The sequence below is a fragment of the Mixophyes fleayi genome, chromosome 2, assembly GCF_038048845.1.
Source record: "Mixophyes fleayi isolate aMixFle1 chromosome 2, aMixFle1.hap1, whole genome shotgun sequence".
NCBI classification, from domain to species: Eukaryota; Metazoa; Chordata; class Amphibia; order Anura; family Limnodynastidae; genus Mixophyes; species Mixophyes fleayi.
The window spans coordinates 327,840,614-327,863,087 of NC_134403.1; the positions used below are offsets into that span (position 1 = coordinate 327,840,614).

At 40.5% G+C, this 22,474-nt stretch overlaps 1 protein-coding gene across 4 annotated transcripts in view; it reads right to left on the minus strand.

The window, feature by feature from the left end:
* Nucleotides 1-539: 539 nt before the first annotated feature.
* Nucleotides 540-22,474, minus strand: part of SPAG5 (sperm associated antigen 5) — a 43,722-nt gene continuing 21,787 nt past the window's right edge. Inside the window, exons 8-26 of one of the 4 annotated variants that reach the window (XM_075196807.1) lie at nt 20,327-20,461; nt 17,370-17,489; nt 16,446-16,538; nt 13,775-13,909; nt 13,140-13,212; nt 10,120-10,267; nt 9,772-9,825; nt 9,188-9,302; nt 6,943-7,076; nt 6,583-6,751; nt 6,141-6,243; nt 5,418-5,501; nt 4,414-4,540; nt 4,064-4,196; nt 3,901-3,981; nt 2,919-3,062; nt 2,740-2,814; nt 2,117-2,197; nt 540-767 (exon numbers count right to left, since the gene is read on the minus strand). In XM_075196807.1, coding sequence (XP_075052908.1) covers nt 699-767; nt 2,117-2,197; nt 2,740-2,814; nt 2,919-3,062; nt 3,901-3,981; nt 4,064-4,196; nt 4,414-4,540; nt 5,418-5,501; nt 6,141-6,243; nt 6,583-6,751; nt 6,943-7,076; nt 9,188-9,302; nt 9,772-9,825; nt 10,120-10,267; nt 13,140-13,212; nt 13,775-13,909; nt 16,446-16,538; nt 17,370-17,489; nt 20,327-20,461 — 2,073 coding nt within the window. In that variant the 3' untranslated portion in view covers nt 540-698. The remainder of the gene's footprint in view (nt 768-2,116; nt 2,198-2,739; nt 2,815-2,918; nt 3,063-3,900; nt 3,982-4,063; nt 4,197-4,413; nt 4,541-5,417; nt 5,502-6,140; nt 6,244-6,582; nt 6,752-6,942; nt 7,077-9,187; nt 9,303-9,771; nt 9,826-10,119; nt 10,268-13,139; nt 13,213-13,774; nt 13,910-16,445; nt 16,539-17,369; nt 17,490-20,326; nt 20,462-22,474) is intronic. The other 3 variants (XM_075196809.1, XM_075196808.1, XM_075196810.1) reach the window with 3 other exon arrangements.

The window sequence follows — 22,474 nt, forward strand, 5'->3', positions numbered from 1 at the left end:
AGGGTGATTCAAAGGTCGCAGTACACCCTTTTATTTCAAAAACTCTACAGGAAATTGGGAAACCTGAATACTCCAGTAAGGTATGGGTGACGTGGTCTATCTTTTACGGTATGTACCAAACATGGGCGCCATCTTGAAATCGGCCAATCAACCCAATTACTGTAGAGTTTTTGAAATAAAAGGGTGTACTGCGACTTTTGAATCACCCTGTACTTTGTTTCCTCATTTGTGGACTATTTCGGAAAAGCCTCCAACACCTTGTAGAATTAAAATAAAAACATTTGTCCAACAACTTCTACAGCACCTGGATTTCCAGGCTTATTGAATGTTTAAATTCTGGGAATACACACATTTCTGGTTAAAAATTACCCTTTGCAAAATTGGGCCACACGTGTAAATTCAGGAGCTCCAGGTTCATAAACCTATCGTTTTGCAGACAGAAAAATGGATGTGTTTATGTTCGAAATAAATCTAATTTTCATTACAGTATATTGCCACACTTAGAGAGACCCACCCAAAAAGAAGGTATTACAAGAATCTCGAACATCCTGTGTTTAATATTTAAAAATACTATTTACATGTATTAAATTTTTTTTTTTTTTTAAACGATAAACAGATACATTTACAAGCATTTGAAAAGAACCGATTAGTGCAGCATGCTGACGCTTTCTAGGAGTATTGAACATTGTAATGATAGTCTAGTTGAGGAATTCCATTAACTGTTTCAATGTGTCACAGCAGTTTACGTCTGATACAGAAAGGAGTGCCTAGAGAAAGGACAAAAAACATTAGATGATCATCTTGCAGGATTTACCACTGATGGTGCAAGTCAGAAATAGAAAAAAAACAAAACATTTCCAGGTATAACCTGCTGCTTCAAAGTACCGCTCCAATGTGAGGAGAATGGTAGCAGCATTATGTGCTGTTGGGCAGTAGGGTCTGTACCCAACATTTTAAGGTTAAAAGCACATAAAATCACTTCTTATTAATAGTTTGCAAAAAATAATTGTTGCTGTAAAAGTAACCTATTTGGAAGATTAGGATTTATTTTGCTAGTTTTGACTTGGCAGTGGCTATGTATGTTGTGTAAAATGAGCTAAGTGCTTTCATAAAGAGGATTTCTTACGCACAGGAAAATCCCTTTCTCAAAGCCCTTTGGAGGACGCTACGAGTATTGGGTATAGTAGCAAGGGCACTTTAAATCATGGATAGAACCGAAAGAACCTTGTCCTCTGGAATAGAGATACCCCCAAAGGAACTCCCCATATTTCATGCCCGCGATGACGGATCACAACAATTCCAATCCTGAAGCCCAGAACCTGAACCAGTTTGCTGACGGTTTTAAGGGTCAGAACTGCCTGGCTTCGGAACCAGAGTGAGGTTGGAGTAAAACCCCAGAGGAGGAACGGGAATAATAACTCAAGCGCTCTGTGCCTGAGCCTGCAGGAGTGTAGACCAGTGGTGAAAACCCGGCAAGAGAACTGCATAAGGATGATAACATAACCCGAGACACAACTCCTCAAACCCAAGCCTCAGAAGAGGAGGCCCCGCCATTGATCCTAAGACTACAGCAGACTGTCCCCTACCACAATACTATGGGCTGGGGCATTCTCTTCACTGAAGAGCTGCTCGTTGACTGCAGACACTGCTGCCCTAGAGCTTCAGCTGTTAACACCATCCGCTCGCATAGTGTATCTGTGTCGCCTCTAAAAGCCTCCGGGAATCACCTGCAGTCTGAGAGCAGGAAACAGCTGCAGCATGTTGAAGGTGAGGAAAGCCAGAAGGGTACTCGCCTCGGCTCAAGGACCCATGGTGGAGGAAGCCCACAGACTATCCACTCCCTGGGAGGTGTCAAACATTTGAAATAGTTGAATTTAGTAAAGTGTGTACCGAAGTCCAGGCAGCTGCCAAACACAGCTTTATAGTAATGGAGTACCGACATGGAAGCACTGCTACTGGAGGGAACAGGTAAATCAGGTGAAAAGTCCAGGGTACCAACATGACATCTACAAACAACACCTGTGGCTCCCTTGTCCTGGAGCAGTATAGCTCCACCTTGGGGTTCAAACAGAGGTGTCACCATGACCCAAGCTGACAACCAATATATTAACCTTACCCCTCGTACTTTCTCAATAATGGCATCCAGTTTACGCACTTCTGCCTCTGAGTGATAGAGATTTGCTGCCAGGATGTCCTTCTACCGAGAAAACACAAAATAAAATGGGTCAAGAGAGCATAAAAAAACATCACTGGCTCACTTTGTAACAATTTATACAGTTTCATATGAAAAAATACTTTGGTCCCTTTGCTTTCATTTCTTCTGACTTAATTGAGCCACAAAAACCTCCACCCCTTTGCCATTTTGTTGGCAGAAATAATATTTAAGTGAACACAGCCTATCAATTCACTAAGAACCAGTGTCTCAAATATTTGCCCAAAAAGTGCCCCTGATATAGTCATTACGTGGACGGAAAGAATAATCATTAACTCACTGGTTTCACTGTGCAGTGACTGGTACAATTTAAGGTTACCCTCTTAATGAATTCAAGTTTCTAAACGTTTAACAACTACCTGTGTGGTGAAACTGTACAGCCATCAAAAAGATACACAAGTTGTAACTGGCACACTGTGGCTAAGGGACATACGCACGCACATGAAAGCTGCCTACATCTACTGCATCATTTGTAGAATGCAGACATTCTTTCCATGTGGACATTTAAATATGAAGATTTAACTTACATGTCTCATCAGCCGCTGAACTGTTTCAGACTTTGTATATTCCATGTCAACAAGTTTTAGTCTCAGAGTGGCTAACTGAAAAATAACAAACATACAACTTCAGTATTAGTTTATTTAATGAATATTAAAAATAAATAAATAAATCTGTAACTTCAGACATCACAGAAGACCAGACTTACATCCTTGTGTAGCAGCAGTTTCTCCTGGATCCAGTTCCTTGCAGCCTCAGCTGGATTCTGTGCTAGCTCCGCTTTCAGAACTGCCGCCTCATTTTCACACAATTTTAGCGAGAGCCGTAACTTTTCATTCACCTCAATAAGAGCCTAAAAATATGTCATAATATACATTGAGGTTGTTAAACTAAATCAGTTCATACACAGGGGGAAAAAAAAAAAAAAAAAAAAAGGGGCATAAGTAAAAAATGGAAAATAGAACATCGTGAACAAAACGGGCATAAATTACTCCCAAAAAACCATTACATCTAAAAGGTATTTCCACCCCTATACAGAGCCATACATATCTCGAGATGTGTACTGCTTCACATCTGCAGCATGTGTCTGGTTAATGCCACGCCATCATCAGTGAGTATTCGCCCCTGCCCTTTAGTGGTGCAAAACATAACCTTCCTAACAGATGTATGGGTGTTACTGCAGATCTGCATGACCCAAATTTGTGTGAACACGTCTCTCCCGTACCCAGCTTATGTTTGCATGCCACCTCCACCAGCCATAAGGAGGCACACGTGCCAAATACCCATAAGTCTGCATTAGCACTTATTTGTGTGTTCTCTTTGTGGGCATCTGCAGTGTGAATTTGCTCAACTTACTGCACTCAGACTGGCGTACATTCATCAGGTCCAAAGTCTACACAATGCGCTCAACATTCTGGACAATTAGAGATACAATCTCTTCAACAAATTATGTATTTTTATTTCAATTTATTTATATCACCGCAAACGTATATTTACAGACAAGTGCAGAACATAAAGTGACATTCGTGTTACAGGGACAAATTGAAAAGGGAGCTCTGTGTCCCAAAGTGCTTGCAATCCAAGTTGGTATACAAAACAAAGATAAAGGTGAAGACAATTTCAAGATTATGCACTATTACTAATAACCATTCTAGAAGCTGATAAGTGAATTAATGTTACTGACTCTTTACCTCACTCTCTTTTTCCTTATTAAATTGCTGCAATATCTTCTGTTCTTGTTGATTTATGACCTCCTGTAGCTGGCTGATACACTGCAAAGGAACAACAAGCTTGTATAAATGTTTGTTATAATGCCCATTAAAGTAGTTGTGAAGAAAGGTTCTGCATGGTCACCTTTTCTTTGTCGTTTACTTTTGCATCCAAGATGCAATGTCTCCTCCTTAGCTTGTCAAGCTCTACCTGCAGGTCGCATATGTCAGATGTGTGCTGAAATCTTTGACTTTGAAACTCCTTCTTCTGGGATGAACTATGGCAAAACAAAGAAATACAAATTGTGTGATAAATACAAGTTAAGCAGATTTGACTGTACATTTTGTGGCACACAACATAAAAGGGTCAGTATATCAACAATTGCAACAATCTAGTAGGATTTCTCTGAACAGTTTGAATGATCTCGTGTGCCTCTAAAGACACCACTTCACCATTACAATATAGTAACTTTTGATTTCCAAGTTTCCACTCACATTTCTTTCTTAAAGTCTTGAATGATTTCCTGTTTTGATTCTATAGCATATGATGAAGTGGTGACGACATCAGCAACAATATTACTTAGGTCAAGCAGTGCATCTGTCAAGTTCTCCTGAGGCGTACCTGAGGGTGGAGACAAGTTTTGCCGACAGTGTCAGCACATACCATATATAATAGTTATATGGGGCCCATTTACTATGCCCTGGCGTTAACCTACATCTAACGTTTTTTGCACCCCAATTTAACAAAAAACAGCTACTCTTACAAAATTAAAATAAACAAAAAATAAAATAATGGGGTTTCTCCTAATAAATAGGACCCTATATGGTCAATATACAGTATATTTATTTTCTGTCCTTTTGCAGTAGGGGTGTGTGTAGCATTTTGTATACGTCAGTGGGTATGCAAACCTTATTGAATTTCACTATTCTATAGGTTTGTGTCAATGTGCTGCCAACTTTATGTCTTTTTATACATTTAAAATACTTGTGCATTAAGAGATGAATTGGAGGAAATAAATTACCCCCTAAAAAGTTATTACTGGTAACACATTCCACAACCTGTATAAAAAAGTACCCAGACTGCAGCCTTGTGGTTTTATATGGCGATATGGTGGTAGAATTCATATAGGTTAAAACATGGACATTACAAAGGTAACTTTAACCAAATAAAGTATGAGAGCATTTACCTTGCATCACACTGTGGTAAAGCAAGTGCCCCTTGTTAGCTAGTGCACCTAGCTAACAGAAATACTCATGTACCTTGGTGGGTTCACACAAGGGCAGATGGCTACACCTGAACAAGATGAACATGCCATGGCTTCTTGTCTTACAGCAGCACACTTCTAGTGATTGTGTAAGGGTTGGTCTGGATAGGATTTTGTAGTAGCATGGGATAAAATACATAAATTACATTATTTTTAAGACCGCTACAGGGAAAGTCTCAGTAAAACATTCTTGCTTCATATAAAACTATCAATTTGTTGTCCTTTAGGACATACCTGCAGATGGTGAGGACACTGGGAGTACTACAGTAAAGGCGCTTGTTTTACTCCAAATGCCTTTCACTCTTTGGTCTTCAGAATCTAGGGGAAGAAAATGATAACATAATCTTAGATATACTTTTATTAAAGTGCTCTGAAAATCATGTGACGCCAAGTTGTAGCCATAGAAACCAGTGCATAAAACTGCTTAAAACATGAAGCGGTTTGCAACTAGCCCTATATGTAATGTAATATGTCCCCAAGTAAAAGTTTTTTTTTTTTTTTTTTTTAAAGTTATTTTTTATACAAATCACATCCTTCAGGACTCTCTGTAGTGGGACAAGCATAGCAAGGGTTGTGCGGCAACCCAACAGCCTATAAAGAGAGCTTCAAAGCATCCTCATTCTGAGTAAGGATGTCTGGGTACTACGATGTGCAGACTTAAAACTGTTGGTGCACACATTTGGCCAACACAGGCCAGAAACAACCTAATAGAGAGTCAGGGCATACCGGAAAACCCCTTTCAGCCTATGTTGTGTTATCTTGCATGTTAGGATAACTCCTGGCGTTTCAATGACATGATAGAAGCAGCCCCAAAAAAACAGCTGAAAATCTGCAGAAATAACTAAAACAAACCCCATTTTATGTAAAAATTTAAAACACAACAACAAATGTATTAATATTTACATATATCAACAAATGAAGTTTGCTCTGAATTGTGTAGATGTGTCCAATTCTGACCTGTTACATTCAAATTTGTAGTATTCATGTGTTCTTCCTGGATATTATTAGAAAGAACGAGACTCCCACCAGGTGTATGTGGTGCAGATGAACTTCCTTTTGTCTGCAAATAAATGGAGGACAACATTAATTCTCTGCATGTTGTAGTAGTGGAGGCCAACAGATATACCAGGTGAAATTCAGGCAATCTTGTTGCAGTATTACATGAATACACAACAAGGGATGTTTATAAAATTAAGGATATATGAAAACCTAATCCATAGACAACCACTTTTTTTTTTTTTTTTTCAAACATTACCAAAAAAGCAAAACCTAAAAGCGAACATCTGATTTGTAGCCACACTGTACCTTTATCCTGGGCATTGAATCTCATAAATGTACCCAAAATGATCAGTTATACGAATGTGTAAGTAAAAAATGTGCAGAATTGCTGTCATTGTACCTCTCCATTTGTGGATTCTCTCAGATTTTCTATTAGCGCCAGAAGACGTGACCTGATTTTTGACACCTCCATGGATGAGTCCGATATTTCTTTGCCCATTTTCAAGAACTGGTTCTGAGCTTCATCTTTTGTGTTAGACAGCTGCTCTTGTAGCTCATTAACTTTACTCCTGTGAATGGAGCAAAGATTTATACAATAGGACCTTTTGCATGCATTAAAGTGCAAGTGCATGCAATGTATCCTCATTGTCATGACAAAGAGTTATATTTGCTGTAAAGAACATAGACAAACTAACAGAAGAGAAAACTAGCAGTTGCATATTCTGTGCCACTTTCCTACAAGTTTGGTGCATATGCTTACTGTAGTTCTTTGATGGAGTCTTTCAGACTCTCACACTGAAAGTTTCGTTCCAGCAATGTAAGATGATGCGTCTTCAGCTGGGATTCGGTCTCGGACACCTGCTCGCGGCACACACCATTCTCCTGCTCAAGAAACTAACAAACAAACAATTCATCTTGATTAAAACAATTCTACACTTCCTACTGCATAATTTAAACGTATTAATCCATTTGAAAAGCAGTTTTCATGTCTGGGATTATTCCAGAAATAAATAAATAATTGTGTTTTTTTATACTTAAATTCCTTTCTCTGAATCCATTGGAGGCACTGGACCATGGGTTATAGAGGTTTCTTTAGGACTTTGACACTTTAAAATATTCAGTATGTTTGAGTGCCTCCCTATTCTGTATGCACATCCTGCAGGGGACCCCGTTATTTTTTTAACAAAGTCCAAGTGGACAGAGAAAAATTAAACCAAGGGAGAAATATCAACCACGAAAACATTTAACTGTGGTACAAGTTAAACAGGAGAACTGGACGAGTGCTCCGGTGTTCCCCCAATGAATTCAGTGAAAAGGATTTAACACAAGTATAAAAATCTCATCATCTCTTCCACCTACTTGAAGGACATTGTATCATTGGGGCGTCCAAAAACTACCCCTGCATGTGGTTACACGCACAGAATCTTCCTGCCAAAACTGATGTATTTAAATGCAAAAACATCACACAAATTATACAATTTTGTAGAAAGTACGTACTGAGGAACACGTGGATGCCTGACACAGCAGCTTAGCAGAGGCTCAGTGCAGAGTCGTTCATGAGGTGCTCACTGATCTGACAGAATGTGCCTTCACATTTTAAGAAACAGATTTCCCCCACTCAAAATATAAACATGCTAAAGCACATATGTGATTGATCTAGCGATGAACCATTTTGATGCAGGCCAACCTCTGAAATTATGGTTTTTAAAGGATTTTATTTTCAAAGATAACAAGGAACTACGAGCCTATATATTGCACATTGTAAAAGAACTCAAGCTGTATCCCACCTCTTGATCCACACAAACCCCCCCCAAAAAAAATCTAATAACCATGCTCCAATGAGGCTTCCGCTAAAACACCCTCCTTGACTCCTTGCTGTCCTGTATGGGTAATACCAGCAGCCCACACACACTAAACCATTCAAGGCATGACATCTAACAGTCTTAGTCAAAAGATGAATACTCAAATACTCAATGCTAGATTCCTCTGCTACCTCACCCTCTTTATTAGAGGAGCATTCAGAATCTAAGGACGGGACCAATGCAGAGCGTGTTTCTAAGAACATGACATATAAATGAGGAGAACAACAGAGATACAGAGAACACGATCTAGTAGACTGAACTCAGCAACAGTAGACAACGAGACCCAGCAGTTAAATTGTTAAGAAAATCATGCTATCCCACAACGCAATTCCAGCTCTATACTCCCCTGCAGCTGGGGACACCTAGGAGGGGGAAGGAAGCAGGAGCTGCCGACAACGTGTTTTGACTGTGCTGAAACCCGCCATGGTGGAGACGCTATGCTGTCTTGAGGTCTGCATGCAATCGACCACCCACCCTAGTTGGGACGACACCTTTCCAGCTGACCTATGCCTAGACTGGGACCTCTTAATAGGCTGCCTCACAGGCAGGCCCCAATGCTATGCTCCCTGTGCAGGTTCTTGGATCTTCATCCAAACCACCCGTGGTTCTTGTACCTTTCCCTTCACTGCCACCGGGAGAGAGGTCACTTACATGGCCACTTCACCATAGCAAAACTTGAATATTTTTAAGTGCCAACATTATAAAGAAGGCTCTATTATTTATTTTGTGGTGTGTGATACCTGTAACAGGTTTTTATAGTGGATAATGAACTTATTCTAATCTGAATAATATAGCTCTAATTTACGTACAGTGGAGGCAGACATTTGTGGGCTCTACCAATGCTCAAGATACCACAGCCTATTAATTCACTACGAACCAGAGACCTCATTGAAACACAAGTTACATCACGCCACAGTGAGGTACAGCTTGCAAAATGGCTGCCACCACTAGAGTCAACAGGTACACTAACAATAAGAAATTATGGTTTTTAAAGAATTTTATTTTCAAAGATAACAAGGCTCTGCGAGCCTATATATTGCACATTGTAAAAGAACTCAAGCTGTATCCCACCTCTTGATCCACACAAACCCCCCCCCCCCAAAAAAAAAAATCTAATAACCATGCTCCAATGAGAAGCCTTACCTCAAGGCTTTCTGTGTAGTATGCAATTTGGGAAGCATGTTCTTTTTTCAGCACCCGCAGCTGTGTCTGTAGGGCTTGCTTTTGGTTCAAAGATTCCGATAACTCCAGCTCCAATCTGATAATGTGTTGGTAATGGGGAGACAAAAAAATGTTGGATATCTACAACTGCACAAATTTCTGTATAATATAATGTAAGTATTGTAGCTTTCCAAATTAGCAACAAATCATCAAGGAAGTAAAAATTCCATTACAAATGGAAAGCAAGGCAATGTGGACCCTTATAAACATTCAGTGTGCTAGATTTTCGAGACCAGAAACAAACAATAAGTCAGTGTACCTTCATTACAGTTGAGTTACAGAAATTCTAAAAGTCGCATTGCAGTGTTCTATAACTTCAACAGGAATGTTTTTGACAATGCTTTAAATGAAGTGTCCCATTAACTGCACACAAGGGAGGCCGATATTCTGTGGACTGGACCAATATTCATTAGAATGTAGACTATTATTTCAAAAGAATCTAGTAGCACCAAGTGACATTTATTGGTTTAGCACCTCTCCTTGCTAATAAGTAATACGCCAAGTACCTGGGAACAATCTCTGCAGATAGATACTTGATTTGGTCTCGATATTCCTGTCCTCTGAAATACAAGGAATGGTTCAAACAATCAGCAAGGTTCATCATTATCATCATCAGTTAGTAAGATCAGAAGATGGTGCAGGATGTTTGATCAAACAGGGCAGGGACTGACGTGAATGATTCCATACAATAGCAGCTGACCCCCCAAGATTGCTGCATCACACACAGCAACAATGTAAAGTGCTTTGAGCCCTATTGAGAGAAATGCGCTGTAGAACATAATTATTTATAAGCGTTTTACACGGTACTACTATGGGAAATTCTTTAAAGCAGTGAAGATTAGATAATATCATACCGAACAGTTGCCTCATTAAGCTCTTTTTCAAGCAGTTTCATAGATGAATCTTTAGCAGATAGCTGTTCCTCTAGTTCAGCATTTTCCTCTGTAGACTGTTCATTTTCAGATTCCAGTTTACACAAACGTTCCATTAGGGATTCCAGCTCTAAAAAAAAGGATGTACGAAATGCAGAAAATATATTTAAATATACTGGGGAGAAACACACAAAAAACAGCTTAAGTTTTCTCATGGTCTGTACAGAGAAACAATGTAAACCTTTCTCCAGCACATCACTCTTGTACTGGGCACAATTTAAGTAACCATAATTTTTTAAGGTAAGAGAGGGGGGGGGGGGGAGAGAAAAATAAAATAAAAATTAATAATTTGCAAATCTTATTAGGTGGATTTTTTTATTCACTGTAAAATCCATTTCTCTGACTCCATTGCAGACAATGCAACAATGAGGTACAGTAAGTGGACAAGGAGTTAAGGCACTTGAAAACTCTAATTATTTGAGTGGATAGCTACTCCCTTACTATGCTCCTCCCATCTTAAGGCACCCTCAGTTTTCGTGTAACAAAGTCCAGAAGAGACGGCCTAACTAGGCGTAAGAACAGTGAGCTTAAAAAGGTAAACAACAACAAAACAGCCAGAGCAAGGGAAGGGAATGCAGTGTCCCTCAATAGAGTCAGTAAGAGAGTAATAAAATTCTCTTCTCTTCCTTGACATTGGGAAACACTGCGGCAATGAGACATCCCAAAGCTGCCACTAAGAGAAGTATTGCTCTGATACAGCTGCGTGTAAAACTTGCACCCAAAGCTAGCATCCTGAGATGCAAAGTGCTGCAACTTGTAGAATTTGGAAAAGGTGTGGACAGATGACATGCAGCAGAAGCCTGGCACAATTGCTCGGCCAATGCACCGTGATGCGCTGCTTACGAAGCACCAACAGCCCTGGTCGAATAAGCCTTTAAACCCCTTAGCACTAGTCTAGCCACCTGAACATAAGCCGAAGGAATAGTGGATGTAAGCAGACGAGCAATAGATAGCTTGGATAGCAGCCAACCACTCTTGTGGGCATCATACAGGATGAAAAGGTCATTAGTTTTATGAACAGAAAACGTACGGTCCACATAGAACCTGAGGGCCCGGAGCACTTCTGGAAGGTGCAAGGACAAGTCAGAAGTCCATGACCTAAAAGAAAACGCTTGACCGTCAATCTCCTGGTTCAGGTGAAAACAGGAGATCTCCTTCGGCACAAAAGAGGGTTTAGTGTGAGGCACTGCCCTATCAGAATGAAACAACAGAAGGGAGGGGGGGCATTTATAACAAATACAGCACAGCTAAGAGAAGAGAGATTAAGACCTTTATAAAAACCCTCTTGCAGAAAGTATACAAGCGGGAAAGAAAAGCAGGTAGTGTGAAAATGGTGACCTTCACACCACTGGATGTAAGCTTTCACACACACACTATAGTTCTTTGCAGAGGAAGATTTCTACATACTTTAATCATGGACCGCACAACCTTGTGTGAGAAACTCCTGGCCCAAAGAATCAGGGTTTCAGTAGCCATGCTATCCAAGCCATACAACCTACAAAATGGCAATGCTCCTTGTACCAGAAAATCTGGACATACAGGCAACTGGAAAGGCGTACAAGGTCTATAAAATTGCCTTGAGTCACAATCCCTCAAACCCAGGCATCCTAATTCGAAGCTCACCACTGATCCTGAAATCACAACAGGCAGGCCCCCACAACAGAATCGTGGTGGGTTATCCAGTCATGCGAAGGTTTTGTCTAATGGCTTGGGAGCCCCGTGTCTGCCAGAGCCCTGGCCCATATGGGAACCGCCCCGTGAGGAAGAAGACTGTCCGCTGGAGGGCCTTGCAAAGGGACGAAAGTTTAGCACCTCTGACAGGCTAAGACTTTAGTGTACACTTTGAGTCTGCATCAGCCGACCAAGAGCGCAGTCACAAAGAACGCCAGCTCACAGAAAGCCTTGAGTAAAAGGAAACCATATCCAAAGATGTCTAAACTAAAAACTAACGCTAGCGCCATTTCCACTTATCTCTTTTGATTATATTTGATTCTTATTACACAATTGGTGGATTATGTGTAGGTAAGTGGAAGGCTGCTTCAACTTGTCAGCGCAGAGATTACCCCATTTTTCTGTTTCAGCTTCTTGAATATGTTCAGCCAATACCAACAACTCAGCCCTAGGTCTATGTTCTTGCAGACTCTTAGCCAACTGTTCTGTTCATGTTTGAATGGCCTTGTTGACCCAGTCTGTAGACCTGTTTTGTCTGAACAAACTTCCTGCTGCCAAATATGCAGATTGAAAAAAAGAAAATCACTTATGGATAGTATCCAAACGGAAAACCACTCCCTGCACCAGAATAGCAGTGGTTCTGGTTAGACAGGCAATGGGAGGATCCACTTTTGGAGAACACTCCAATTTAACAGACTCCTCCAAAAGAAATGGGTAAACTGATTAAATCTACTAGGCATCTAATGTTTCCTGTCCGATTTCTGCCAGGCCTCAGCAACAAACTCCAAAATTAAATTCACCAAGCTGCGACTTTCCAGCAGGCTTGAAAGTGGAGATTCTAGTTATCATTTATTTAGTACATTCAACAAAATTACCCTCAGATATACTCCTGATCAGTCTCAACAGTGTTAAAAAGAGGAAAAGAAAAAAAAAGAAGGCAAAATGAGTTTGTAAAATACAAAAAACCCCACACTACTCTTGAGGGCACTTTACTAAAACAGAGGAGGGCTCCAGATGGGAGGGGCATAGCAGGGGAGGATCTATCCTCTCAAATAGTTTGAGTTTTAAAGAGCCTTTACTCCAGGTCCAAACCCCAATTGTTTCAGTTTCCCTCAATAGCAGGAAAGAGAAAATATTAATCTTAGATCATTCCATGCTACATACAAGCTAAGATCTGAAGAAAATATTTTTTATAAAAAAAAAATTACCCTTTTATTAATCTAAACCAAAAATAAAAATAAAAAAATTAAATAAAAATCAGCAAACCAAACCTGAACCCAGACGAGAATTCTCAAGCTTCATCCGTTCGTTCTGAGACTTTTCATTTATAAAGTGATCGCACATCTATTGGGATCGCAAAAATGTTAAAGACCAATTGACATTATATAAGATTGTGTATAAGAGCTGAATAATGTACCTGAAATAACTGAACTTTAAGATCAATTAAATGTGTCAAACAAGCTTTCACCCCCTGCAGGAGGAGTGGGAGGTGCTACTCTAACTGAAAATGCAGAGTTTGAGTGACAGCTCTGCAGAAACACACAGTATAGATTGGAACCTTCATATACTGTGACAGTGATAGTGATGACAGTTGTGGGAGGAACTTTAGCTGCCTAATAAAGTGGGAGATAAGGATATGACCCCATACTTCACATCTGAAAAAAAATGCAAATTCCAGTCTTTAGCAGTCCTTTTTAGAGAAAGGAAAAATAAAAGGTTCTCTCTATAAGGTGCTCATCATAGCTCGATGTTTTTTGCTTTCATTCTCAGTTATACAATTCAATACATACCATCATGGAAAAAACTTTGAAAATAAATTGGGGCAGCAGTGCCAGTTTACTTTGCAAATAAATAAAAAAAGATGCAAGTACAAGTACTGTCATGCAGTGCCTCAATGCAAACTCACTTCTTTATTTTCCAGAATTGCCATGTCCCTTTCGTTCTTAATTTCTTCATACTCCCCAAGTGCTGATTGTGTCTTTTTCTTCATAACCTCAAACAGACACCAGTGTTGAGACATCAGCTCCTTGGCCTCAGAGCACTAAACATAGAAAACACATATTAGGGGAAAGGATCATTCAAGGACCACTAAAGCAGAAATGTCAATCACCTTCTCAAAATACACATGTAAAAGTTTCAGTAGTTTACCACAACAAATGCTTTTAGATATAGCTTAGATCATGTTGGGAATTGCTCAGAATACAGGGCAACAGAATTAAGTATACAAAGCAGGGTCTGTCAACTAATTTTAACGTAACCGATTTTGCTGTCATGTGTACGTTCAAACTGAACCCAGTGCATAAGGTCAACACTTCACACCCATCATCATCATCATTTATTTATATAGCGCCAACATATTCCGTAGCGCTTTACAATTGGGGACAAACGTAATAAACTAATAAACAAACTGGGTAAAACAGACAAAGAGGTGAGAAGGCCCTGCTCGCAAGCTTACAATCTATGGGACAATGGGAGATTGACACATGAGGTTAAGTATACATTTTGCATCTTGGCCCAGCCAGACTGCAAAGGTAGGGTGACTCATAAGCTAAGTGATCCTGTCACACAACAATGTTGGTCCGGGGGTAGTTGTCTTGTGTGAAATTGTGTAACAGGCTAAAGGTAGTGAGGTTAAGATGGTGGTTGAGGAATATTATAAGCTTGTCTGAATAGGTAGGTTTTCAGAGAACGCTTGAAAGTTTGTAGAACAGAGGAGAGTCTTATTGTGCGAGGGAGAGAGTTCCATAGAGTGGGTGCAGCCCGAAAAAAGTCCTGTAACCGGGAATGGGAGGATGTAATGAGGGTGGATGAGAGACGCAGATCTTTTGCAGAACGGAGTTGCCGAGTTGGGAGATATTTTGAGACAAGAGAGGAGATGTATATTGGTGCAGCTTTGTTGATGGCCTTGTAGGTTAGTAAAAGTATTTTATATTGGATTCGGTAGAAGACAGGCAGCCAGTGTAGAGACATACAGAGTGATTCAACAGAGGAATAGCTATTTGCAAGGAAAATCAGTCTTGCCGAGTTTGAGTCTGTTTTTGGGAAGACCAGTAAGGAGGGAATTGCAATAGTCAATGCGGGAGATGATTAGTGCATGAATTAAGGTTTTAGCAGTGTCTTGTGTGAGATATGTGCGGATTCTGGAAATGTTCTTTAGATGTATGTAACATGATTTAGATATAGAGTCAATGTGGGGAACAAAGGATAGGCGTGAATCAAGCACCCACACAACATTCTGTCCTTTTCACTGTAACAGACCCAGGCCATACATTGTGAATATCATGCCAACCCAGTCTGTTATCAGTGGGCCAATTGAATAACCGCGGTCCACTCTGTTATTAAAGGCTGCCCAGTGGCCAGATCTTTTATTGCTGTGGTGTCCAGAGAGGGAGAGGGGAGCTAGCTCACAGAGAGTGTGAAACAGCTGTGGACCCAGAGACATAAAAAAAAAGCATGGAAGGGGTTAAAAACAGCAGGGTCAGGACTCTATCTAAAATCAGGAGGTGGACTCTGCCTGCTTGCTAATTATTGTTCCAGCGCCTCTTCAACCCAGACTGGTTGGCACAAACACAGCAGGTGGGTGACCACTGATGTCATGCTCCACCTCCAACCCTGTTACCACTCAAACTCTTCACACCACCAATCACAAGGGGACAATGAGCGAGGGGTTGACCCAGGGAGGGGGACAGGATCAGGTGTCTTGAGAAGGGACAAAAAAGGGGATGCCCAGGGAGAGAGAGGGATTGTTGCTGAAAAATCTTGAGAGTAAGGACTTGGACTGACAGAGTAACCGTATTTTCTCAGGGCCAGAAAGTATTGCTATAGCAGGAGCTTCTTCAGACAGAGCGGGGTGCACCTCTAGGACCGATTCTGTCACCACTCCATGAGGAGACACTAGTAGATTCTGGGGAATTAGTGAGCCTGCATTGGTAGGGAGGCTAATACCCAGGGTTCCACCAAGCTGGTGGAGAATTAGCCAAGCGGCGGGGATCCAACCTACAGACCAGAACCCCTGGCCCACTTGGACTATCTTCTATGGACTGTTATTGCTGGACTATGTGTCTGCTAGGGCTCTGTGCTGGAGAGGTAACCTGCTGGGGACTTTGCCGGCACTGGTAATTGTCTGACACTTGTTAATTTTGGAGGGGAAACACATTTCTCCTTAGCAAGCACTGCTGTATTTTACGAAGTGTGTGCACTTTGTTTAATAAAAGGAATTATCATCTCTTTCCTTTCTCCTTACTTGTGTGACCTGTGAACCTAGAGGACCAAGTATCTAGTGAGCTTTGGTTCCAACTCCTCACACTCACCAAGGGGTTTTGAGAAAAGAGCAATCACAGCTCTGAACTTTCTGACTAAAGCCATGTCCCCCTCACACACCAGCTTCTGCATGAGAAAGGTGTAGCGTCCAGACAGCTGGCTGCAATGATACGCCAGTTGAGTACAAGAGATATAAAGTAACCTATAATTACCAAAATACTATGGGATCAAATTATAGATTAGGTTGATAACTATTGATATGTAAAAAATAAAATAAAAAAAAATAAATCGCTTATAAACTAATGACTACTCATTACCTGTCTCATCAACTGTGCTCGGTCGTCTTCCATTTCATAGCAAACAGACCGGGCCCTCTGAACAAAGTCCACCAGCTCTTCATTGTAGGAAAGCTTCAGGAGAAGAGAAAAAGAATCTGCATTCACATAAAGTTCACATTAAATAGCAAAAACAATTGTTTACATTAGCCAGGTATTTGTGGATAACATGACAAGATACATTTGAGACTTATTATAATGAAATACTCCACTAAATAGCTACTGGATTTAAAGTTACAGTACAAGCAACTACTTACATTATATACATTATCTGCACAACATACAGGTAAAGCAGAATGTTCTGTACATCAGTGTTGTCACAAGGACTATTTTATTAGTGGACCACTGGTGCTTTTAATGTTATATTAAGGAGAGGAAGACTTATACGTGCTTTAATCATGGTCCGACATACAGACTGTATATACTAATATGTGTGCAATATAACATTTGAAATGGGTGCAGTCTGATAATGACAAACACAAAATAAGTGGAGTGTTAACACTTGGTTAAACATGACCATGATGATCTCTCTCACTCTTCGGCAGGATGTCATCATGATAGGAAGGAGATGCCTTATAAAGAGGCAGATATTGAGAATGTCCTAGTAAGGGTCAGTAATGTCACAATAAATAAAGTTACTTTTTTATGGATCTCTGAAAAGTTTGATTTTGGGGTTTATTATTCCTATACATTCTGCAATGGTTTACCTTACCCCATCCATTTTCCTTATGTATGCATATTAATAATAACGCCTTTGCTACTTTGATTTAAAGCATAGCCAACATATGTTTGTATGGTATTAAGCTCTGACACAATAGAAAACAGATTGGCATGAAGATGGATTGCATGACCTTTGATTTAGAAAAAAATTTATATTTTTCCCAACAGTTTGAGTGTCAGATTTACCTGTTGCTTATAAGCCTCATTGACAGCTTCACATAACTGTCGCTCAGATTCCAGATCCCGTCGCAGCTGTGCAATAACAGCTGAAGAGTGGATCTCAAGATCTTCCAAACATTGACATGCCTGAGTACAGAGACACACTTTCAATGAATATAGATTTCTGTAGAGAGGATTTTTGTACTTCCAATTAAATCAAAGTCAACAATTCCACTTGGGGAAACTCCTTAATCTTGGAGTATAGAGGGCACTGGTGCTTGGAGTAGGAACTAATTCCAACTATAAAAACTTGCTTGAATTCAGGCACCTCCCCGCCTATAAAAAACAAAACAAAACGCTGAGACTTTTCTGCACTCTGTTAAATAAGTCTTCCTTTTTGGGAGACACTGCTTAATCTTGGGGACGTTCCAAAGCAGACCTTAGGTGAGGGTACGCTCAGACATAACTGAGCACAAAACTTATAGTCCAAAGCTGGTGTCTTTAGATACAATGACACGGAATCTGTTCAATTTGGTAAAAAAGTATGAACAGAGAAACAGGTTGCTGCTTGACACAACTGTTCAAATGAGGCTCTATGTTGCGCTGCCCAGTAAGCGCTCACTGATCTAGTAGAGTGGGCCGAACTGGAGTCCCCTCTGTGATAAGCCTGTCAGATTGTAGCTTTAATCTATCTTGCAACAGTTTGTTTTGTTGCCGGACATCCTCTCTTGTGCACGCCATAAAAACCTAGGAGGCGAACGGTCTTACACATGAATGACAATCTATCCACATAAATCATCAAGGCTCTGAACATATCCAATAGGTGGAGAGATTCCTTGCTTCTCGAGGCTAGAATACGTTGGTTCAGATAAAATTTGATACAACCTTGGGCTGGAACTAAGGCTTGGTGCACAGGATAGCTCTATCATTGTGAAAGACCAGATTGTACCGAACACTCCTAAAGAAGATGAATTCCAAGTGCTAACCTAGATTCGCATTAGACTTCGCATCTCTAGTCCAAGAAGCTCACTGGAGTTCACTAAAAACCGCCGCGGGGCGGGATGGGCTTCGCTGCCAGGAACTTGCAGGTTGCAGTCCTCTGGACTGCCACTAGACGTAACACAATAGTGGAGGGGATAGAGGGATGAATGAGTATCCAAGAGGAGGTCCGGATCCAGAAGCTTGTACACAGACTCTCAGTGAAGTACAGAATTGGAGTCCTAGGGAAGATCAAACTGTGCCGGCAACTGGTACACAGGCAGAAGCAGTACAGGATCAGAATACAAGGGAGGTCACAGGGAAGACAAAAGGATCTCTAAAATTAGCAGCACACGGGGGAGTCAGACAAGTATAGAATTTGTTGCTCTCACACTGCTACAGAGTCAGTTCAAATCCCTCCCTATAAAAAAAAATGCTCTGACAGTCTCTGCAGTGGTCATGCGACAGCCAACATGCGGAAGTGCCAGCTGCACACTGACAGCGGCTATTGAGCAATGTTGGAGCGGGGACCAGGTAAGGGATTGTAACACAGATATGGTGACCAGCAATATAGGGCAGCGAATTCAGAAGTTTTAGCCAGATAAGGAATTTGAAAACAGATTCTAGAAGCTCGAATAGCGGTCCCTGAAGCTCCGAAAAGACCAAGTTTAGGTTCAACGGAACTACTGGCTGAACATACGGCAGTTGAACATGAAGAACCCACTTAGGAAAAATCTGAATATAAAGAATATTAGACAATTTTCTCTAGAAGATGGATTGGGCCAAAACCTGGACTTTGAATGTCCAATCTCAGGTCACTGTCAAAGCCATCCTGTAAAAAAAGTCAGGAAGCGTACCATGTGCAAAGATGTAGTGTAAACCCTTTTTCTCACACGCACGGCTAAGAAGGCTTTCCACGTTCTGTGGTAATTTTTAGAAGAGACCGTTTTTTTCTGTCCTCTATCATGGTCTGAATGACCTTCTCCATTAGCCCCTTACCTTGAAGAATCATGGTCGTTACAGCCATACCGTAAAAGCCAGCTGAGCAAAGTCTTTGTGATGAAATGGGTAGCTCTGCCATGCTTAAAATGGTGGTAGCTATGATCTTCTCAGTTAGTTTAGAGCTTCCAGAATTACTGGAACACCATGTCTTGGCCTTCATGAGTAGCTGAGGCATCGGAGGAAAAAGATACACTAGTCGGTACTCACATGAAACAATTATGGTATCCACTGGAAAGGCCATTCTGTAAACCTCAGGTAAACCCCACCCTAATGTTCCGCCCAGCATAATATCTTGCCCGTTTTCTTTATTGCCAAAGGGCTCCTGATCTCCACTGGTGGTTTATATACACCACAGAAAGAGTGTTGTCTTATTGAATACAAATGTATCTCCCCTTTAAGAGGGACAGAGCTTGCAGAAGATAGAACCGCTCAGAGTTCTGACAAGTCCATCATCAATCCACAGGAATCCACATTCCAGCATGCCATATGCAGGGACTGTGGGCGTTCTCTTCATTGTTGCACCTTTCTGAGAACGGGTTGGTGTATCAGCAGCCGCCACATTTTTTCCTTCTGCTGCCAAACAGCTCCAAGAGACTGTGTCCTACTACATGGGTACAAATTAAAAATTACTGAAGAACTATTGATGGAAGGGGGTAAAGGAGTGGAAGTGATTGAATTCGAAGTAGTTTATAGTTTGGATTAGTGTTCCCCACCATATATAGTCCAGAAAAAGTCCTGGTTAACTGACAAAAATATTTTACACTGATCTAAATATTTTAAATAAGCTATTCAGCATATATGCACATCTTTATCTGCTGCCTAAGAATTCTATGACAAACTATGGATGTCCACGGTATTCTTTCATGTCCAGATATCTGATACTATATTGTGTTACCAAACTTTTTAGTGAGTTGGTGGTTGATATAAAAAAGTTCTATGAAAGAAACAAAATCTTTAGGAAATGTATTCACTACAGAAAGCTGGAGAAAAATGTGTTTCAATACCGCTTCTTTGGCAAGTATAGCATCTTCCATACGAGCTTTCATCTTATTTCTTTGAAGTAGACAGTCTTGCATCTTCTCCTTCGTCTTAGCCATAAAGGCCATATGATCTGCTAGGGGAGCACGGGTGCAGCGCAACTAAAATCAAAACAAGACCAGAAAGTGCGTATCTTACTGTTCAACATCATTAATATTTTAGATGTGTTGCCGATAACTGATAAAAACAAAGAACGATACATCAGTGACAATTCCCCATAATACATTGTAGAGCGATAAACAGATTTACCAGTCCGTAACAAAACAAATTGTAAGCTTGGTAAGGACCCTCCTATATTGTTGTTTGTATTAATAACCAGGTTTTGTTTTATTATTACATTTGTTCCCAATTGTAAAACTCAGTGGGGTATGCTGGCACTAAAATAAATGGTAACTTTTCATTCCACACCAGATTTGTCGAGGCTTTTTAAAACACTTTTGAATGTGGGTATATATGGCTATTTTATATTTGCCAATCAATTGCACCTACATACCTCAAATGTACATCAAGGATTTTAGTCAGTATCATTTTTAAATTTATACTTAAAGTTAAAACCATTTCTCCAATTCCATTTGGTGGAACGTTGCTATCTTGGGATATAGAGGGCTATTGCTGGAGTATATACTTTGTTTGAATCTGTTCAAAGATCCAAAGCTCCTTTCTGTCTAAACCACTCCAATGGATAGTTATTAAAAAACAAAAAAAACCACATAAAACTCCCAAAGTGACAAAAAAAAATAAAAATAATAATTAATCCATAAAGGAACACACATGACTAACAAACCAAAGCGAAACAAAAAGGTGTGAGATTACATTTTCCCCAAATGAGAGAAATACGATTTCATGCAAGTATAAAATTCCTGTTTTCATTTTCATCCAATTTGAGGGACACTGATACCCTCCCTGGTGAAGTTCTAAAGCTGGCTTCTGTGGAGGAAAATACATTCACAAAATTTTAGTTTTAAAGTATGGACGAAGTACCAGGAAGCCACCCAACACAACTGCTCAGCTGAGACTCCATCTTCCACCTGACCATGGAGCACTCACCAATCTGGTAGAGTAGAACATATTTTTTAGAGCAGAGTTTCCAGGAGTGATAGAAACCTGGCGAATCACAGCCCTAATCAATCTGGCAAAAAGCAGTTTTGTTGCAGACCAGCCTCTTTTCTGAGCATCGTAAAGCACCAGAAGATTATCAGTTGGATGACGTTCTATAGAGAAAGAAATGGCCAGAGCAAAGGGATTACAAGATCTGGGTTCAGGTGACACTTTGATATTACCTTGGGCTGGAAAAATGGTTTGATATACAGGACAGCCACAAGGAAGGTGGTGACCTTCAAGACAGAGCTGCCAATTCAGAAACATTTCTTGCCAAGGATATAGGCAGAAAGAATGCCATTTTCCAGGTAAAGTATTTAATAACAAATTCCAATGGCAAATGATGACGCTGCAGAGCCGTAATAACCAAAGGAGCCATTGGCGGGACATAGACATGGACTCTTTGCAAAAATGTCTGTAATTCAGGAATTAAGGTCCATTTCATCTAAAATAAATCAGATAGGACAGACATCTGGGCCTCGAAGGAAGCAAGTCTCATGTAACAGTCAAGATAACCCTATAAAAAGCACAAAAGACACAAAGTTAAAAAGAAGGAAAACCGAAAATAGATCCTCCACACTCTGTTGGAATTATTTGTAGCCTTAATTATCGTCTGAATTACCTCTTCAGCGAGACCCTTAGCCCAAATGATCATGGCTTCAACTGCCACAGCGTTAAAGCTAGCAAAGCTAAATAATTGTGGAAAATGGATCCCTGGCGGCGGAGCGTCCACAACTACTCTGCCGCCATGCTAAAAATGTCAGTGTACCAGGACCTTCTCAGCCATACCGATGCTACTAGGATTACTGAAGCACCTTCTCTCTCTGCTTTTTCAGCACATGAGGCAGCACCTGAGAAATATCAGACGATAGTTTCAAAAGACTATGCTCGTAACGGTTAGAGCATGCTTATGGAAAGCTTTGTCTCCTCTGGTCAAAAAAAAATAAATCAGAGTCAATGCTCGCCATCCCTGTAGGCTGGCATCTGTTTTACAGCCCCAGATGGAGAAGGAACGG